Below are 21,164 nucleotides of genomic sequence, written 5' to 3'. Positions count from 1 at the left end.
CTCTCCAGCTCCATGGGCCTATTTCTTAATGGAGGTATTCTATTACAGTGTATTAGAATGGCCTGGTTTCCTGACTGTTCACCACACCAACCTCAGGCTGAAGCTGAGGTCCTCTGAAAGCAAACCTAGGGTCTAGTAATCTCATTTCCAGCATTTTAAGCAAGGCGTGGCCTACAGAAGGAGGGTTTGTAATAAATCCTACCCCAACTAAACAGGCATAAACAAAACGCTGCAGGAGTACTTGGTTTTGCCTGCTAGAAAGGAAAAGGCAAGAATCGAGGAGAGTTTTGCAGAACAGGTGACATTCGAGCTGGCTGCTGAGAAATGAGAAGTTGCGGGAAGGATGAATGGCAACAACAAAAAGCCAAGAGGCATTCAACCGCGGTGGCCAGGAATAGTTTAACAAAGGATGAAATCTAATCTGGTGTTCTTTAGTGATCACTATTTTCATATGAACGTTAGCTTTGCCACGACAGGCTTTGTCTGTTTCAGAGGTATACTCAGAGTGACCAGAACGGGAGGACTGATTACATGCTAAGCAATTCAGGCTGGGCATGGTGGTTTGTGCTTTTAGTTCCCCACTCAGGAGGCAGAGGCACCTAGATCTCTGTGAGTTTGAAGCCAAGCTGTCTACATAGTTTCAGGCCATCCGGAACCTTACAATGAGACCTTGTCTCAGGAAAACAAAAGAAGTCTAATGAATTCAGCATTTGGTCCATAATTTGAATATTTATGGGAAGTATATAGGTATAAAAGCTAAATATGGTATAAAGTAATATTCCTAAGTCTCTAGATTAGCGACCAGATTTATTTTCCTTACATGCCTTATACAGCGTCAGGTTTTATCGATGCTCAATATTTTTTCGTAGTCAATATTTGTAAAATTAGAATGTCAAACTGGAAACATGCTTTTAATTAAAAAAAAAAAAACCTAAAACCTCTGCTTCAACTGTGTTCTGACCCATGCTCTCTGCTTTCTGATAAGTTCATTATTTTGAGATTGACACTGGATGGATGTGAGCGCACGCTAGGGCACCGCCTGGCAGACAGTAGGCGCCCAATAAATGGCAGTTCTACATGAAACGCTACTAACAGCTAAGACTACAGTCACTGGAGAGAATACTCGAGGTCTAACAACAGGGATAGAAAAGAGTGAAGAGCACGCTCTTCCACGCTTTCGGGGCTAGAAAGACTCTTAACTCAAGCAAACTAAGTTTCCAGCCACACCTGCCTCCGGCGTCGCTTCCGCCTCCGAACCGTCCGCGGAGGCGACGTCCCCGACAGGCGGGATGCACGCCTGCGAGCCTCACGGGAACCTCGGAGTCGCTCCACGGTGGCGCTTGCCACAGCCTTCCCCACCCACGCCTTAGTAACCGCGACACTGCGGCTAGCAACGTAGGCAGCAACTGGCGACCGCAGGTTCCAACTACAAGTCCCGTCAAGCCCCGCGGCCACTCTCAGCCCACGAACTACGGATCCCGATGGGCGCCGCGCAGCGCACCACGTGGGCTGTTTCGGCCAGTCGGCTTTGGACAGGTCGTAGCGGGAGGGAGACGTGGAGGGGAGACAAGATGGCGGCGGCGGCGTCGCAAGGCGGGAGAAGCGGCGGTGGCGGAGGCGGTAGTGGGGTTGGCGGCGGCCCCAGCTGTGGGACAAGCAGCAGCCGCACTGGTTTGTTGGATAAGGTGAGGAGCTGGGGCCTGGGGACAGGGTCGAGCCTTGGCGATGCCCGGGAGGTGCTGAGCCCGCCGTCCCATCCCCGCCCCCCTTGTCTGCGGCTTCTTGACTAGCGCTCCTCTGTAGCCCACCACCGCGCGCTTGTCTTCTGCCCTCTCGACGCGTTCACATCTCTGCCTTCTCTTTAGGTCCTCTCTTTTCCGCAAGTGTGCTGGTCCCTAACGCTGGCTGCCACCGCAGCTTTTTAAAGTTATTTATGGCTATATTTCGCCGTAAGGATCGCGTTTCTATTGTGCTACCGGGTGGGGGGGGGATGGGGAACGCTCTTGAAAGTGCCCATTTCGCCAACGCGGAAAACTGATCTCCCCAAGAAATTAAAAGAATCTACTCGAAGTCGGTGTTCCCCAGACTTCCGCCGTCACCCTCGCGTGTTGCTATAGAGGCCAAGGAGTTCCTTGGCCTTTTACTCACTAAAGTTTCTAGGCGGATATTTTTTTTTCCCCCATGATACGTCAAATAATGAAATATTCGTATGTTGGCTTCCCTTGCTAGGCTGCCAGGAAGTCTTTTTCCCCCTCTGCGTTCCCTGCCTTTCTCTTTTCTTCCTTTGCTTGTCCCCTGCTGTCTGTGCGAGCTAGCTGCTTTTCCACTCTGCCTACCCAATCATTTTTTAAAAACAACAACAACAACAACAACAAAAATCTTTATCCATAAGGGCTTAAAGGAAAGGGGTTGGGCTGCTCCTGAATTGACCTTCTTGCCCTTTGCACAGCATCTTGGAAGAAACAGTTATGTGAAAAGCAGACCTAGTATTGGTTCTGCCTCTTGCTATGTGATTTGAAATATGCCTGTTCTCCCCGTGTCTGTTACTCTAGAAAAGTGAGGGATTTACTTCCCCTCCACTGTTCTCATTCCCAGCTGATGTGCTAAGTGTGGAGCGTGCTGCTTTAATATAGTAAACCATTTTTTCTTGAATCATTTTAATTGAAAAGCTTTCTGACTCCTCTGTGCCAAGCAGATTTCTAGTGGTTAAGAAATGAATACCTGATTATGTTGAGGGCTTCCAATCCAGGATTTGTGTCTCTTCCCACATAGTAGGCAACTACTCCACCATGGAGCCACATCCCCAGTTCTGCTTGGTTCTTTTGAGGGTCATTAGATTCAGATTAAAATAGGGTCTTGCTGTGCAGCTAAGCTGGTCTCAAACTCAGACCCTCCTGCTTCTTTCTGACTGCTCTCACAGTCTTAATACTTCTTAAGTAGGAATGTGTTCTGAGAATTGGTTAAAATTCACCCTTTCTATTGGGTGTGCAACTCAGAGCTTATGCCGAGCTTTCCCTGGGTGACTCCGTCTCCCCTCTGCTTGGATTATCACTAGCACACGGAAACATGGACATTCTGCCAATTACTAAACAATGCTCTTTGGTGTCAGGCGAGGCTTGGTTTCAGGTTTCACTGCAGATTTTTGGTGTCCGAGGATGCTCAGACCATTCATAAAATGGTATAGTATTTGAATATAAGCTACATACCCTCCAGTATACTTTAAATCACCTTTAGATTATTTGAAATACTTACTGCAAAGTAAATGCTTTGCAGACAGTTGTTATACTGTGACAAAAAAATGTTTGTGAGTTCAGGAATACAAAGGTTTTTCGTTTTTGCTTCTGTTTTTGTTTTTCCCATTGAATACGGTCTATACATTGGTTGGTCCTTGCCTGTGCAATATTGGTACAGAGAGCTGACTGTAGTATCTTTGTGTTAGGATAATTTGGCCTTTAAGTATCTCTGCTGCTGGAGTAAAGTATGAAGACTGTGAAGTTACTTAACCTTAGAACCTGTCCTATTCTTCATCTGAAGCAAAGAGAGTCTCTGGCAACTATATGACAGGGTTTGGGGCAGAATCAAGAGAGTCTGTCTATCAGCCTCTGCACTCTGAAGTTTACTGCGCCGTGATGAAGGGAAGTAGCAAGTTTCTGTTATCAGAGTGCTCAGACTAGCCAAATAGGAAGTGGAGTATTCAAAATAAGTATATTTAAGGAAACACATGATGCATTCAAAAGGTACTTTTTGCAGAAATTCAAATGAGAGAGGATGGTTCTTCAGATCTGATAGCTAAGAGTTACAGCCCTGGGGTGAAAGGCGTTATTCTGAGTAGAGTTCAGACGTGATGTTGAGAATGAGAAGAAGACCATATCAAGTAAGAAAGTTTTAAATTATTTATTGCATTTGATGTATTTTGGCATGTGTGTGTGGTTTGGGCACATGGTGTGGAGGTCAGAGAACAATTTTTGAGAATCAGTTCTCTCCTACTGTGAGGGACCCAGGGACCCCATGAGGCTCGGCGATAAGGATCTTTATCTGCTGAGCCATCTCTCTTGTCCTCAATAAGTCTTTCTTATACAGAATGTGATGGTGCTTGAGATTCTTGTAGGCATACCACAAGGGTGTCTAGGCAAACTAGTGATGGTAGAGTTAGACTGGAGAGGGTCACTGGAGTGGGATGGAAAAGCTTTTGAGACTATATAAAGTGACCTTGGGAAAATTATTCACGTAGTTCACAGAATTAGACATAATATGGCCATAGACTAATGTATAGGACTTAATAGAAAGAAGGACAAGTTTGCATTCTAGTGCAGCATACTAACACACTTGGATGATTATTCATTATTGAGCTTGAATTTCTTTACCACAGTAAATATTGTAGTTATTCTCATTATTGGCTTGTTGTAAAGATTAAATTACACAATACTGATAAAGCTCATTTTAAAGGCCTGTATAAAAACAGAATGGCAAGGTGATGAAATCCCTAACTGGGATATCAGAAAGAGGTAAAATGTTCTCACAGAGGAACATTTGGAAGATTGTTTTCTCTTATTGAAACGGGGCTTCACTATGTAACCCAGGTTGTTCTTGAAATTTAGGGTCTTTCTGCCTCAGGCCTGTTCCAGTATACCTCTCCCACCCCCAACTTGGAAGATTTAACCAAGAAATGAGAGACAGAAGAGGGAAAATAGTCAGGCGCTGTGTCCTTTCTCCTGGAGAACTGCCTTTCTGCTTACACTGACTTGTTTGCAGGATTTCTAAATTCCAGAAGCAGCCAGTGCACCTGGGAGTTGACTGAGTTCTACCAGTTTGTGTTTTTCCAGTTTCGTGTGCGGGTTTCTCCACAACGATCAGGGCAGAGCCAGTGCTTACAGCCCTGACGTTAGCCGAGAAAAATGCTCCCAGTCTTAGGAAGATGCTGCTTGACGTCTGAGAAAACTTACTGCTGAGGTGGGGAATCTGGGACCTGTCCCGAGTGGAGCAGGTCTATGTGAACAGGAGGGTTTGTTCTGAAGGAGTGAGAACATGGGGTGTGTTCAAATGAAGATGGTGCCTTTAATATAACCTCTTCAACATGATTTCTCTTCTTGCATTCTCTTTTCTCCCTTTTGGGGAGGAAGGTCTTTATTTCCACACCTGTTGTTTCACTTGCCATGAAGAGATGTGATCAAGGTGTACGAATGTGCTTCTCGATTTCTCAACACTGATGCGGGTTTCTGCTCCTTTGAAACGGACTTTAAGAGCAAAGCGGCACCTGTTTCCTGTTTCAGAAAAAAGTGTGCAGTTCTAATCTTCCCCCTCCGAGTCACTTCACTAAGCTGGTTTGCCCCATGTCTGTCAGGCCTTTTGAGCTATATGGCAGCCATAAAGAATAGCTGCTTTGCCGAGTGGTGAGGGCACGCGCCTTTAATCCCAGCACTCGGGAGGAAGAAACAGGTGGATTTCCTTGTCTACAGAGTGAGTTCCAGGACAGCCTCCAAAGCTACAGAGAGCTGGGAGGACCTTGGACTTCACATAGTGAAGGGAACCCTGATGGCTCTTTGGCTTGGAGAGGGGCGGGGTGGGGGTATGGGTGGAAGGGGGAGGAGGAGGGGAAGAGATGGAAATTTTTAATAAAAAAAAAAAGAAAAAAAACTACAGAGAAACTGTCTTGGGGAGCGGGGGAGAATAACTCTTTCCCAATTTATTTGGGCTATTAAAAGTTGGCATGCCATTCATTCATTCATTCATTCATGAACTGTTATCCAAACCTTTTTAACCTCATAACCTGGATTATGACTCATGGTTGGAGTCTGACATTAGGATACAACTTCTTTATCTTGGTTACTGAGAATGTAACTCTGGGGCCACCCTTGCCAGCTCCTAGCTTTGTTGAATTTTCTGCAGTGGAGAATCATAAGTGAAATGAATCTCAAGTGTTCATGAAAGTCATCAAGTGAACTTGTTAGGCAGGTGTAGTCAGAGGCTTCATATATATAAGAACTTCAGAAAAACCCTGTTGACTGCTCGGAGACTATTTGCAATTATACCAGACAGTATCTTGAAACTTAACCATCATTTTAGTTTTACAGGATCCAATAGAAAGTACATCCCCCCCCCCCCGTGACAGCTGGAAGTAATTCTAGAAGACATTGTCCCCTCTCCCAACAAAGTTTGTCCTTAGGGTTAGAGACATCAATTAGGGGTTGATTTTTAAAATCAACTGGTATAGGGTTGTGAGGTTGGGGCGGAAATTATGTAGACTCAGGGATCTCTTTGATAAAAGAGGAGGGGGAATTAAATGGGATAATAGGTAGATCAGTGTGAGCTTACTCACACTAATAATGATTGTGAGCTATTATTTATAGACAACTTACATTGGTATAGATTCTTTCATATTGATACAAATTCAAATTATATTTGTTATATTGAATATGTTCCCATTTCTGTTTACAATATTTGTACACCTAGGCAAAGTTATTTTGTCATATTGTATGCCTGCATGTTTCTACCTCTACTTAAAACATTTGTATATTGGTACATTTTAGGATATACTTATCATATTGCACTATACATTTCTACCTCAAGATACTTATACATTCTTTACATTTTGAGGTCATTGTCCTCATTTGCTGCACAGTTGTTTAAAGATTGTTTAATATTCTAATATAAACTCTTAGTCTTTAAGCTATACAAGTATTAAGTATTATAGGTCTTTAGTAATCCATAGTTTCGTTAGATACATAGGGATTGTATTCTGCATAGATAGGTGATCTTCAGCCACTTCAAAGAACTATAGAATATGACATTTAAATAACTTAGGGTTCTGTTGACGTGAGACACGATTGCTCCTGGCAACATCAATCTATTCCCATGAGAATGTTGAGCACTGAAGACACTCCGCTTGGAGCTGTTTTCTTGGCAAAGCTGGCCTTTGGGCAAGAAACTGCCCATGCCTCGACCACTGACAAAATTCGCCGTATCCAGACTGGACAAGCAGGATATGAGAAAAAAGACTGCCAAACCTTGCCAAGACAGGGTAAGATGGTTTGAAAATTTTCCTGCCTCTTTGACTATAATCTGTCAGTTACTCTAGGCCTTAGCCGAAGTTGGTTGCTCCCAGTGAGACTTTGAGTCATTGCCCAGGTAGCCGGTTGTCTCTGTCATTCATTGCACATTTTGGAAGCTGCCTGATTGTACTTCCTGCCTACTCAAGAAAAATTATCTACCTTCTCAGGTCTTCAATGAGGCTGAAGACTAGATAATTGTAGTTACTGTCCTCTCCTGACTTAGCCAGCCATTTCTAATATAAGACTTAGACTCCTTAGGATAGAATAGTTATTGAAACATTTAGCATATGTTTCTTGCTTAATATTGTTTATGCTGGTCATAATTCTAATTTTTATACTTGATATCTGTTCTTGTTGTATACAATAGTTTTGTATTGGGTTTGGAACTCTTATTTAGGCAAAAAGGGGGGAGTTGTTGGGGAACCTCCTTCAGTCAATGGCCTTTGAGATACTGGACTGGGTTGGGCGTGGCCTTGGTTACCAAAAAAACCATGCAGGCTCACTTGCTTGCTCTCCTCTCTCTCCTGGCTGCTGGATTCGGTTCCTGTTGCCCACTCCTGCAAAGGACTTTGATCTGTGAGTCCATTCTAAATAAAGAACCCTTCATTAGACCCAATTCTGAGCTAGTGTGGGACTGTTTTATTCTCATTTGCCTACACGGGGTATTTCTGTCCTCCAAAACTCAGGCAAGGACAAGTATGCCCTGTTCCTCTGTTGATTAAAAAAAGTGATTTCTAATAACCATCATGACTCACTCATGAACATGAATAAGTTGTATGGTTATAATGTAAACTCAGAGCCATGATCTGATCCAGTTAAGCTATTAATTTATGCCAAATCAGTACTATGACTGTTTTGAAAAGATGGCAGGAGGAGCAGGAAAAATAATACCTATGTGTCAGGAGAGTTTCCCAAGACTGGTGATTTGTTAGCCAAACCATGAGACTCAGCATGTAGTGCTGTCTGTAATAAGATCTATTATAGCACCATGGAATGGAATGCCGAGGAAACCACGTGGTATTTGATGGCAGAGTTACAACAGATAGCACATGTGAAGTGGTGTCTGACAGGGAACCTCATTAGACACACAGTTCAGGGGGCACCTTATGCCTAGTCTGTGCCAGATTCCTAGAAGGATCACATTGTCCACAGAGCTTAGACACAGTTAGGGAATGTTTTTTATAATGCAGGAAATTGTGTATCAGCCAAGTTGCCAGATAGCAGGCAAAGACCAGCCTGGAAAGTATACTTTCCTAAGTAAGGGTGGTAGTTCTTAGGGAACTTACATTAGTTCCTTCCCATGTGCTGCCCTTAATTATAATTTATCCAGTGAGGTCCCATGTGAAACAAACTTGACTTCGCCTTGTTTTAATGTGGGATTCCCCTCTATGCTGTGAATATGTTTTATCACCATTGGTTAATAAAGAAGCTGCTTTGGCTCTAGCAGGGCAGAATATAGCCAAGCTGGAAGAGATAAGAGAGAGTAGGTGGAGTCAGAGAAATGCCATGTAGCTGCCCAAAAAGCAAGAGATAACAAACCACGAGCCTTGTGGCCAAGTACAAAATAATAGAAATGGGTTAATTTACGATGTAAGAGTTAGTTAATAAGCCTGAGCTAATAGGCCAGATAGTGTAATTAATATAGTTTCTGTGTGATTATTTGGGTCTGGGCAGCTGGGAAATGAAAGAGCAGTCTCTGCTTAGATTGTATCTCTGTGTATATGTTCACACACATATGTAGGTGCATGTGTGTGCGTGTGGAGGCCGGAAGCTTCCTCAGTTGATTGCTACCTTTTTGCTTGTTTCTAAGACAGAGTCTTATTATGGAGCCTTGGCTGACCTGGTACTCTGTAAGCCAGACTGGCCTCTGCCTCGGAACACTGAGATTAAAGGCATTGCCACCATGCCTGGCTCCACCTTTTATTTGAGACAAGATCTTTTTATTGAATTCAGAGCTCACTGATCTCCCTAGCTTCTGCCTTGTCTTTTTATTCCTTAATTGTTCCTCATACTTAGTGTTAAGAAGACCAGAGGGAGGGGAAGATACCTGGATATAGTGGGGGGTGGGGGTGGAAGTGGGGGGTAGGTGTGATTTGCATACATTTTAGATGAGCGGCTTCTGAGAATGATGGGAAATGGCAACCAGATGGGAATAGGAGCCTAATGTCAGCCCTGCTTGTTTAGATCTTTCTCGGTGCTGTAGCAGAGAGGGCTCAGGGCTTTCATGTGTACAAAGTAGAATGGTGCATCCCTTTCTTCAGAAACCAAATTATAACCTAGTCATGGTTTGTGTAATTCACTGGAAGTTCTCCCTACTGAAGTTTCTCGAACTAGGCAGTGGGGTTAGAGCTGAGGCTTATTCAACATGTTAACACTGCTTCTGCACATTATCCGTGGAAACCACTGGGAGATTGTACGGCCGAGCTTCATTCCTGGACTCTGCTGCCCTTGGTGATGTGTGTCTGAGTGGGGGGTGGGGTCTATGAGAATAAGTTCTTTTTCTCTTGAAGTGATAAAACTTCATTATTTCACAGATAATCCAAATCTTGTTGTAGGCTTAATTTAACAAATCCTTTGGGGTTATTAAAGGAATATTGACTGAATACATATACAGTTACCTATTTGAATAAAAAAGCTATATTCTTAGTTCAATATGTAATTTTAAAGATTAGGTATGTTTGATTAGTAGGCTGACAGGTTGTGAGAATCAATATTCAGAATACTACCGTGAGTAACTAAGAAAAAAACTGTTTTTATAAGACACTGATGGGAAAAGATTGATTCATAAGGGCCTTAAATAAAACTATCCTAGAGTCTGGAGCGATGGCTGTGGTTAAGAGTGTATGCTTTCTGCAGAGGGTCCAAGTTCTGTTCTAGCACCAGGTCAGGTGACTCACAACTACCTGTAACTGTAGCTCCACGGGACCTGAGGGTATGTGCGTGCACACACACACAACATACGCACAGAGACATACAGTCTCTTCTTTACAGACTTCAGTTTTCTTATTTGTATATTACTATATAGAATCACAGCTTTGTAAAAAGGTTGATAAGGTAGAAATCTCTTCTGAGTTTCAGTACAAGAATCCATTCTCAAGCCAAATGAATCTGAATTGAATAGCCTGATAGCGAGCCAACCCAGGACCCCATGCATGATTGGCAAACACTGTCTCTGAGCTCCATCCTGTCCCTGGTTTCCTCCCAAGTTGCTATTGGTCACAGTATTTTAATCACAGTAACAGAAAGAAAAATAGGACACTTGGTTTATAATTGAAAATTTGATGTTTTCAACAGATTATACTGGATTTGTTGTCTTAAAGTTGCAACATGGTAATAAAGTATTCAAATTGTTTATAGACAATGATGTTTTAAGGACCTTCTCTCTGTTTGTCTGTTAATTCCTATACTTGTATTTGCTGAGTTTTGTGCTTACAGGATGTTAGGGTGAACAAATGCAGCTTTTTTTCTGCACTCATCTGTGGTAAAATGGGTAGGATATATGAGTTGACATAGCACATGCACTTGTTCTGGTTCTAGGGTGTAGGATTTGCGTTTTCTACGTGGAAATTCGCACCATCCATATGAGAACCTGTTTGTGGTGCCTAGTCTCCATACCATCAGAAGACAAGAGTTCTGAAGAAAGTAGTGTATTCTACTTTGTAAGGTGCCACAGTTTTGATGCACAGTATTTCCGTTTGTTTTGCAGTGGAAGATTGATGATAAGCCTGTAAAAATTGATAAGTGGGATGGATCAGCTGTGAAAAACTCTTTGGATGATTCCGCCAAAAAGGTACATTTTTCGAGAATGTGCATGAGCGTGTTTTTAGCCTGTGGACATGTCTCCTCAAATCTCAGAGTAAGAAAATGAGCCAAGAAAGGGCTTCTGAAATTATCACAAAATAAATAGGAGGAAGTGTTTTTTAACATCAGTGTTGGGGTGTCAAGAAAATTGGTAATTCATTGTTTCGAGATTAATTAGCTTAGAGCACAGAAGCTTGGGAAGGTAGAACTTTCATCTATGGAGAGTCCGTTTGCAAAAAGAAAAGGAAATGTTAGCTGTGTCCTATAAGAAAAGTTGAGAATTTTAAAAACTGTAAAGTACTGCCAGGCGCACTTGGGACGCAGAGGCAGGCAGATCATCTACAGAACTAGTTCCAGGGTAGTTAAGATAGCCAAGGCCACATAAAGAAACTTGTTTTTGCCTCCCCCCCCAAAAAAGCCCAAACCTTTTCTCTGGGATTCTTTAAGTAGGGTTTGAGCTTCTTTGTTTAGAGAGGTAAAGTGCCAGTTGACGAGAACACTTGTTCATTCCTGCCGTTCATAACATGACGAAGCCACAGCAAGGCCACATTGCTGTTACCTTCCCCTGCTTCTCTCTAGGTACTCCTGGAAAAGTACAAGTACGTGGAGAACTTCGGTCTGATTGACGGCCGGCTCACCATCTGCACCATCTCCTGCTTCTTTGCCATAGTGGCTTTGATTTGGGATTACATGCACCCCTTTCCAGAGTCCAAGCCAGTTTTGGCTTTGTGTGTTATATCATATCCTTTTCTCATGCTCAGGGTTGCTCTCTATAACAGTTCAGAAGTGCTTGCCGTTAGATTAGCCTTGCTTTGCATAGAAGCTTTGATTTTAGGCCCTGCTGATGTTAGAATTAACATGAAAGGCTGTGCCTATAAACTCATGCTATATCATTGATATTCTGTATTAATAAGGTTATTTTATCTGTAACATATTTAGTTAATAACTAATCGAACTAGAGCAAAAATGCACAATGGTAATGAGACCCAGCTCTTTTAACTCGTTGGATTTTTTTCCATCAGACTGGGTTGCTTTAAGCCATTTATTCCAGACTATTAATAGAAAAGCTTTGGCTTTTAGAAGTTTGAATTTGTTTCCTATTTTTTCTGTGAAGCTGAAGAGCTGGCTGGGGAGGTACTGAGTACGGGGTGTGGATCTGACCCGCGTCTCAGTGAGGTTAAGGACTCCTGGGTCTGCACAATATGGGTTTGAAATCGAAGGTGCTTGTGACCTTGTGCTCAGAGGGAAAAAATGTAAGTAATACACATTCAGAATTGCCAGAACGAGTGGGACTCTGGATGCAGTAGCTATGCTTGTAATTCCAGCTCCCAGGATGAATCAGGATGATCATGAATATCAAGCCAGCTAGGGCTACCTGGCAAAACCTCATATCCTCATTTAAAAACTGGAAAAAAGAGTTCTGGGGAGATGGCCCAGTTGTTAAAATATTCGTTACACAAGCATGAAGACCTGAGCTTGGAACCCCAGCACCCACTTAAAAGCTGGACACAGCACACAGGCTTGTGGTCCCAGTGCTGAGAAGATGGGGATGGGGTCCCAGGGCCATCTGGCCAGCCAGTCTCTGAATCTGTGAGCTCCAGGTTGGTTCAGTATTTAGCTTTCATAATTTATAACTTAAAAACGATATAATGGATTTTTTTCCCAGTCCATCAAAATGCTCTATAGGTGAAGGTATTTGCTGTCTGGTTTGATGATGTGAGCTCAGTCCCTGGAACCCAGAGTGAGAGAACTGACCCCTGCAAGTCGTCCTTTCATTTCCACACCTGTGCCATGACATACTTTGTGCACACATTTCCCCAGATGAATAAGTATAAAATTTAAAAAATTATAGCTATATATCCTCATTAGTATGTAGAACTCTACCAAGTAAAAAAATACATCTTACAGACTACCTTCACAAAGCTGGAGAGGTAGTGCCGTCGTCAGAGTTTGATCCAGAACCCACATCATCAACTCCAGCTCCAAGGGACCTGGCATGTTCTTCTGGCTCCTGCAGGCACCCATATATGCACGTGTGCGCGTGCACGCATGCACACACACACACACACACACAATTTTAAAAATAAAATTATCCACTTTCAGAGGCAGTTAGTAAGCCATCTTAATAAAGTACCTGATTAAAAATAGTACTGTACAAATAGACAGTTCCTGGTCTTGGCAGCAAGTAACCTTTGACCCTTTAAAGTTAAAGATTTTCACTGTTGATGCAATCTCAAAGAATATACCTTAAGTTCTAGAGACCATTTCCAAGACAGTGACAGCAACCGTATCACAGTCTCCAAAAGAGCTGCTTGGACAGCATTTCAGCTGCAGTTTGTTTAAAGCAAAGCATGGTCCTAAGATCACGTTTTATATGTAGTGCTGGTGACCACCACTGTAAGTACCGTGTGTTGATGGCCCATGACAGTTCTATTCCGTTTGTCTGAGACAGGTCTCAGTAGTAGTCCTGACTCAGCCTTCCAGGTGTGGAAATTATAGATGTGCCCCACCACGCTTACCTTCACGCCATTCTAGAAGCTCAGTATTCTGCCCATTTAGAGGTGAGCATATGTGGGGAAGAAATTAATTTAGTAAATGCCGACGTGCAAACCCAGTACTGTCTTAACTCAGAGTCCTTATCCTTCTTACCATACTCCCTGCCTCTCTAGTTCATAAAATTTAAATGACACTCCACACACATTAGTGGTTGAATATAAAATTAGCACTGTCAAGCTGTGTAATAATGCGTCTGCATGTACATCTCACAGTAGACTAAATCTGAAGTCACTTTGTCATTGGCTGAATATAGTCAAATGGAGAATATAGTTATTATTTTTGTATTTTATGTATATGGGTATTTTGCCTGCATGTCTGTCTGTGTTAGATCTGGAGCTGGAGCTATAGAATGTACTGAACTGCCATATGGGGAATAGGATTCAACCCAGGTGCCCTGCAAGAGCAGCCAGTGTTCTGAGTTGCTGAGCTGTCTCTCCCACTACTGTTACGTTTTTAAGTAGAGAAATAAGCACAGGTGATAGCGAAGTTTTGAGAAGCTAGGGTAACAGGACATTCTTAGACCTGTTGTCCTTTAGTGTTAAAGATAGAAAGCCTGTTTGTCCTGCACCATTTGTCTCCATTTTGAGATGGCTAGAGAGTGAACCAGAGGAAGCTGTGTTTCTTCTGGGTATTAAATACAAGGGTTAAAGGGAAATAATTAAAATTTCAGTGATATATTACTAGTAACTTACTTAATGCTATCAAGAAAATTTTTGTGGCTCTCGTGTGTCATTTGTTGTTACTTTTGTTGTGTTTGCATATTTGTATATTTTCTCCTTAACATCATTTGAACCTATTTTGTGATGATGGGGATTCTGACCATTTATACCTCATATAAGGAGAAGAGCATCTTTCTTGTGGCCCACAGAAAAGACCCTACAGGAATGGATCCTGATGATATTTGGCAGTTGTCCTCCAGCCTCAAAAGGTAACGGCCATCCTTGTTTCTAGAGATTCTGGACTCCTGGTGTTGGGTTTGCCCTGGATTTACAGTGTCCTAGTCTGTGGGTCATGTAAAATGGAGGGTGAATGAGCTAGTAGGTTTTTTCTAGCACTGCAATTCTGAGATTTCTTTATTGTAGAAGATGCTCTCAGGATATACTTTGTCTTTTTCCTTGTTGCCAGTTAACAAAGGTCAGAGGTTGGGTTGGAGGAATGGCTCAGAGGTTAAAAGTGCTTACCGCTCTCATAGAGGACCGGGTTTGGTTCCTAGCACCCATGTAGCAGCTCACAGCCAGATGTAACATGAGTCCCAGGGGATCCAGCATCCTCTTCTGGTTTTTCTGTCCTCCTGCCTGCATTTCATATGCATAAACTCATGCAGGTGAATACATAGACATATTAAATAAGTATTTTTTTTAAGTAAGTATTTTTTAAAAGATCAGAGATGTGAGGTTATCTTTAAGGAGCCTCCAATCAGCATCTGTGTCCTCTTGACTTGATTTTGAACATGTTCAAGAATCCCTGGAGTGGTGTTCAGAGTCTCTGTCCCATGGTAGCACACACAGGTAGTCATAGTGTTCAGAACTGGGTCCATGTTCCAGTGAGTTTGTTTCTAATTCATGGCTTTTGGAAAATTATGTAAAGTGAAGTTCTGTGAGGTTAAAAAAAAATTGCTTCAGGGAGTTGTTAGGAAGCTTAGTGCCAGCTATAGCAAATGCACATATCAGGTATGTATTACTTGTCTGTTGCTTTGATAAACACCATGACCAAGGCACCTTACAGAAGGAAGACTTTATTACCATCACTGCAGGGAGACTTGGCAGCAGGCATACGTAGTGGCTGGAGGAGCAAGCTGACAGCCCACGTCTTGAGCCACAAGCACAAAGCAGAGAGGGCAAACTAGAAATGGTGCAAGTCTTTAAACCCTCAGAGCCTGTCCCCAGCCACCTACTTTATCCAACCAGACCTTACCTCCTAAGCCTCTCCTGATAGTGCCACCAGCTAGGGACCAAGTGTTCAAATATACGAGCCTATGGAGGCATTCTCATTCCAACCACTGCAGGTGTTATGCTGAATCTTTGCCTCATTTAAGCTTTAGAACTCATATTTACAGATAAGAGCATGGGCCTTAAAGGTTAAATTGATTGAGCTCACACGTGGTAGAGTATGTGTGAATTCTAGCCCAAGTTGTGCACAGATTCCAGGTTGTTAGTCATTAACTAAAAGTACACGATACAGTTTCTAGCATATCCAGGCCGTCATATTACAGTGACTCACACTGAAGGTAAGGAGCATCAGTACCGGCCCCTTCCTGTCGGTCGGTTTGTGAGTAGCCTCTGAGGAAGAGAAACAGACCTTCATTCTAAAGTCGCAACTGAGTTCTGCTTTCTCCTGGCAGGGCCCCTACCTGGTTTTTGGCCTCACCCATTAGAGAAGTTTGTACTTCTCACCAAGGTGCTAAAACACTTGCATAATTCTAGAATCCAACAGCATTGATTTCATTATTTTCACCTGACCTGTTTTATTGGTGGTGGTGTGTGTGTGTGGGGGGGGGGGGATTTGCTTGTGTGCATGTTTACCGTGGTCGTGCGAGTGTGGCAGTCAGAGGATACTTCTTGGAAATAGTTCTCTTCTTTCTACCATGGCATCTGAAGATCAGCTAGCAAACACTTTTACCCACTGAGTTATCTCACCTGCCTTGGTTTGTTTTGTTTTGTTTCTGTTTTAGTTTTTGGGATCAAGGTATCTCTGTGTGGCTTTGGAGCCTGTTACAGAACTGACTCTGTAGACCAGGCTGGACTCAAACTCACAGAGATCTGCCTGCCTCTGTGTCCTGAGTGCTGGGATTAAAGGTGTGCACCCCACCCCCAGCCTGCCTTGTTTTTTTTATCAGCTTTATTGAGAGAAAATTCACCTACCATCCCATTCTCCCGTGTATTTATAGTTAACACCTATTACCACAGTCCTAAAACCATTTTCTTCACCTCAGGGAAACCCTCTACCTTCAGTGATTATCTCCTATTTCCCCCATTTTTTGCAGCCCAAGGAATCACCCTTTGCTTTCCTGCATAAATGTCTCTTTTATGGTAGATATTTCATTTGAATGGAATGACAATGGCTTCTTTTACTTAGCATAGAGTTTTCCTTTTTTCATATTTCAAAACTTTAAAAATTTTACCAGTTTTTGAGAATTTTATACTGGTATATAATTTGATCATATCTACTTCCCTATTCACTCCCCAGCTTCTCCCAGACCCCTCTGTATGGACCCTTCTCAACTTCATATTGTCTTTATAATTCACTGAATCCAGCTCGTGCTGCCTTTTAGTGGGGTTACCCACTGGAGTATGGGCGACCTATGAGGCCACATTCCTGAAAACAGACCGCCTTCCCCAGCAGCTATCACTGCCTGTCACTCTAAGCTAGAATGGGACCTCGTGAGCTCTCCATCCATGCCAGATCTTGAATGGGCAGCCACAGTTGCCGTGAGTCCATGAGTACAATGGCCCTGCCATGTCCAGAAGACAGCATTTCACAACATAGCATGTTTTCAAGGTTCACCTCTGGTGTAGCATATATCAGTGCTTGGTCCTTTTTGTGGTTGACTGATAGCCCGTTGCACAGATACACTGTATTTTGTTACCGTATTTCAGTTGAAGGACATTTGAATTATTTCTACCTTTTGGATTTTATGAATGATAGTGCCTATGTATTTGTATGAATCTGTTTTAATTTCTCTTGGATAAAGTACCTCGAATAGGAATTCCTGGATCATGTAGCTACTTTGTTTGATGAATTGACAGTCTGTTTTCCAAAGTGTGTGCATCATTCTAGTGTGTAAAATACTGACTTCACACATTCCTTGCTAGTTTTTGTCAGCTGCCCAGTATTGTTGGTAGAGAAAAGGCCTGAATGCTTCTTGCTGTCGCCCTCTCCCTTAACAGTGGTTTAGTAGAGTAGCCGTGCTGATTCTGCGGTCTCTGCTCTGACCCGGCACTGTAGGTGTCACACAGGTCAGACTGCACAGGCTGTAACTCAGATGTAAACAGCCGTCGGTGAGTTGCTCTCTGCAGTTGGTGTGCAGTGTAAACTTGTTCCTCTCCCCCAGTGGCACCCCCGTCTGTCTTCCTACCCTTCTCAGACTCCAGCAGCGTTGTGGGGTTTGCACTTGCCAACCTCTCTAGTTGCCCAGTGGCTGTCTCCCTTTTAACTGACTTCTTTCTGGCTTGATTAGTTTTCTGTCTCCAAGATAAATTGTTTGCCCTCTCTCTGAAGAAGGCTTTCCTGCCATATGTTAGTGTAAATTAGGTATTCCAGGAACATTTACTTGCTAGTGTTGTCCATGGTCACATGCAGCTATATTTAAATTTGTCTTGGTAAACTGTAAATCCCACAGTATCGTTCTCCACAGCTTGAAACTCTTTACCATCCACTGTTCCCAAGCACGGGCAGGGATTGTGTCATTTATCAGGTCTGAGATAGTGTGTGTCAAAAAAAGAGATGATTAAAAGAAGCTGCTACTCCTCCAGAGAACCTGAGTTTTGAGCCTCAGCACCCACATGGTGGCTTACAACCCAGCTCCAGGGTTTCTAGTGCCTTCCCTGGGCCTCCATGGGCACCAGACACACAAGGAATACACAGACATACACGCAGACAGAACACTCATACATAAATAAAAATAAATGAAAAAAAAATGTGTGAATGGCTGCAACCTAGCCTTAGCTGTAGCTGTGACCTCTTCATTTCAGCCATCTATAAAATCTACAACATCTTCCAAAGCTGCTCCATCTGAACACTTCCCGTTTTACCTCCGGTAGTGAAACCTGCCTGGGACTGGAAGGCACATTTCCTCTGTAGTGGCTGATGTTTGTCTTGTAGTCCTTGTTACCAGTTGGTGACCTGGAACAGGGTTCCTTTTCTATTCTTCAGACTAGTCCTCTACATGGAATCCTCTTCTTGGATAGTGTGTTTCATCTTCATTAGGGTTCAGTAATTATACCAGGGGAATATGTCAGCATATCTAGAGAGGCCTCAGAATTAGTACCATGATTAGGCATAATTAGTACAATAAAGAGGCAGTGAGGAAGCCTGGGAGTAGGGTCTGTCTGTCCCTGACTGAGCATTGCTAGGCTTATCCCCACCTTTCAAAAACACTTGGTTGAGGTCTGTTACTGCTTGAGTTTCTGTTTATTTTTAAATTGATTTTTAAAGTTAGCATATAAAATGGTGTGTTTTGGGGGCATTTTCATTTGTCTGCTCTCACTGGTCCTCCTCCCTCTTCTCTGCTGGTTTCCTTTCTTCCCCTTTAATGCCCTCTTCCCCTGTTTAGTATTTTATTACTGTCATCCCTGACCCCGAGAGCTCTTTAGTTTTCCAGTCTGTTTGGTGTTTGATTTGTTCTCTCTGTCCTGATGCTTAGGTTCGATGACAAATACACCCTGAAGTTGACCTTCATCAGCGGGAGGACAAAGCAGCAGCGGGAAGCCGAGTTCACCAAGTCCATTGCTAAGTTCTTTGATCACAGTGGGACACTGGTCATGGATGCATATGAACCTGAAATATCTAGGCTCCATGATAGTCTTGCCACAGAAAGAAAAATAAAATAGCCAATTCTAAAAGCTGTCTTTTGCTGGATCATACAGTTCCTGATGGGTAGGAAAGAAACAGAGTCTAAACTTGGTCAGGTATGGAATGTTAAAATGTCCCTGTGTAGCCCATGCTGGGTAAATAGAATATCCTCGCACAGATCTGCAAAGTTGTATCTTGTTGGCTAGCTGTAGCCCCTTGGTCTGCTGGGTCGTTGTTCTCTTCCTTAAGAAACATTTTTGTAAAGCCGAGCATTCTTTTTCCTTTGTACTTAATAGTACTTTATTTAGCATAGCTTTGCGCCATGCAGTGTTTGAACGCTCAGTTCCTAAGAACCACTAACCCACTGGGCCGTGGTGTTCACCTGCAATCCCAGCACTTGAAAGGCTGAGGAAGGGGGTTGAGGTTGAGGCCCTTCTGAACTGTAGAGCCAGGCCTTGTCTTGGGAAGTGGGTGTTGTTAACTTGTTGCTGACTTTGTGTTAATCCCTGCTTCAGCAACTGTTTCCTTCAGTCCAGGATACAACTTCTTATGTATGACAGCTTTCCTTTATACACCATTTTTGTGGGTGTGTATATATATTTGACTTGGGGAGAATTATTTTAAAAAAATACAAAATATTTTAATTTGTTTAAAATAGACCTGCCTATTACATTTTGTGCTCTTAACCAATTAAAGAAGCCAGTGGCATTTTTAGTTTTATATTCTCTGTTTTCCACTAGTATGTTCCCGTCAGTTGGTTTGTGCCCTTTATTAACGGCCATTTTCTAAAATTTTTTTCAATAAATGAAAGAAGATGAGAAACACGGAGTCATAGTCATGAAAGAAGAAACAGCACAGCGAGTGCTTCATGCTCGGAGGGCTCCCTGCCGGGCCGCTCACTGTCACTGCTGGGCCGCTCACTGGTACTGCTCGTGGTGGGCTCCCTGCTGGGCCGCTCACTGGTGGCCTGCGAACCTTGGCCCAGGGACTCCGCTCCAGTGATGCTGATGCTCACTGCAGTTTTAAGCGGCTGGCACTGTTTCCCTTTTTTACACACGAGGAAGCCAAGACACAGAAGTTAACAGTTAGCCACACAGATGGATCTAGAATGGGAACTTAAATCTTGGTAATCTGGCTCCAGAGGTTATCTTCCTTCAGAGACAAAACAACAGTATTTTTTCCCCAACATTTTCCCAACCGGGACAGAGAACTGGGCACTTGGCCAGGTCTTACGACCTTTAGGAATATTGCCCCTCTAGATTTCTGGGATTATAATTCTAAATTTAGTACCCAAAACTATGTTCACCTTATATGAAAGCACCTGCCGAACACTGACAATGTTGTCCCTTCTAGTGGTACCCAAGTGAGACAAGACTGGCGTGTATAATGTATATGCTCTTTCCCAAAAGCCTTTGCTAAGTCAGAGCTTACCAAAGCTTGAACTAATCTGCCCCCGTCCCCTCCTGGAATGTAACAGTTCAGAGAGGTAGCTCATTAGTAAAGTGCTTGCCAAGCAAGCATAAGAGCCTGAGTTTGTAATCCCAGTAAAATATTCAAATAAACCTACTTAGAGACTTGGACCACAGGGATCTCTTACAGTTTTCCCTGTGCCTCAAGCCAGTTTAAGTAGTTCAGATGCATTGAAGAAGCAATTCCAGCCCAGCCAATATGTGTGCTGCCACCACTCCTGCACTGGTGGCCTTCCTCGTAGATAATTGTCAGTCACATGACCCAGAAATACTCTGTAGGCTCCAGCTTCACAACTGGTACTCTGTGAGACTGCAGAGTACCTCCTGAGAGCTAGCTGTTGACACACCGCAGCCTGTTTGGGATGCCACTGGGCCGTGGACCTTTGGTGCCCTTTTCTCCTGGAAACCCGGAAGCCTATCACATCCTCCTGTTTTTCAGCTCTTCACCTGTCTCCGTGAACTTAAATCTTCTCCAGCAGAAAGAACCAGTAAAGAGAGGAAAGGTCATTATTTAAAAATTTCTGCTGCTAATACTTATTCCTATGTATCTCAGAGACAGTGCATTTGCTTTAGAACTTCAGGGAATGGAAGAAGGCACGAGATCTCTCTCTGATTCACTCAGCCTGTGAATATCAAAAAGCAGTAACTGCTTTTCTCTCTACTCTTACTAACCTGACTGTGCCCAAGCCGGAGACCACAGGGCAAACCACTAGACTTATAGTCACACTGAGTTTTACAGAGTAATCCTGCCCTCGGTGACCACATCCCCTGTTATTAA

The 21,164-nt window shown here is 43.1% G+C and overlaps 2 protein-coding genes across 2 annotated transcripts in view; one reads left to right on the top strand and one right to left on the bottom strand.

Moving 5' to 3' along the window:
* Positions 1-1,434, bottom strand: part of Xrra1 (X-ray radiation resistance associated 1) — a 63,177-nt gene extending 61,743 nt beyond the window's left edge. The window contains exon 1 of the mRNA XM_038313929.1: positions 1,228-1,434. The gene's annotated coding sequence lies outside the window, so the exon portion shown is untranslated. The remainder of the gene's footprint in view (positions 1-1,227) is intronic.
* A 108-nt stretch (positions 1,435-1,542) lies between these two features.
* Positions 1,543-19,739, top strand: Spcs2 (signal peptidase complex subunit 2). Its single transcript, XM_038313634.2, has 5 exons — positions 1,543-1,685; positions 10,756-10,839; positions 11,430-11,590; positions 14,200-14,334; positions 18,769-19,739. The coding sequence occupies exons 1-5, from the start codon at positions 1,572-1,574 to the stop codon at positions 18,953-18,955; spliced, it is 681 nt and encodes a 226-aa protein (XP_038169562.1). The 5' UTR covers positions 1,543-1,571; the 3' UTR covers positions 18,956-19,739.
* The last annotated feature ends 1,425 nt before the right edge of the window (positions 19,740-21,164 follow it).

Source organism: Arvicola amphibius, chromosome 12, assembly GCF_903992535.2.
Source record: "Arvicola amphibius chromosome 12, mArvAmp1.2, whole genome shotgun sequence".
Taxonomy (NCBI): domain Eukaryota; kingdom Metazoa; phylum Chordata; class Mammalia; order Rodentia; family Cricetidae; genus Arvicola; species Arvicola amphibius.
This window is presented reverse-complemented; position numbering and strand designations above follow the sequence as displayed.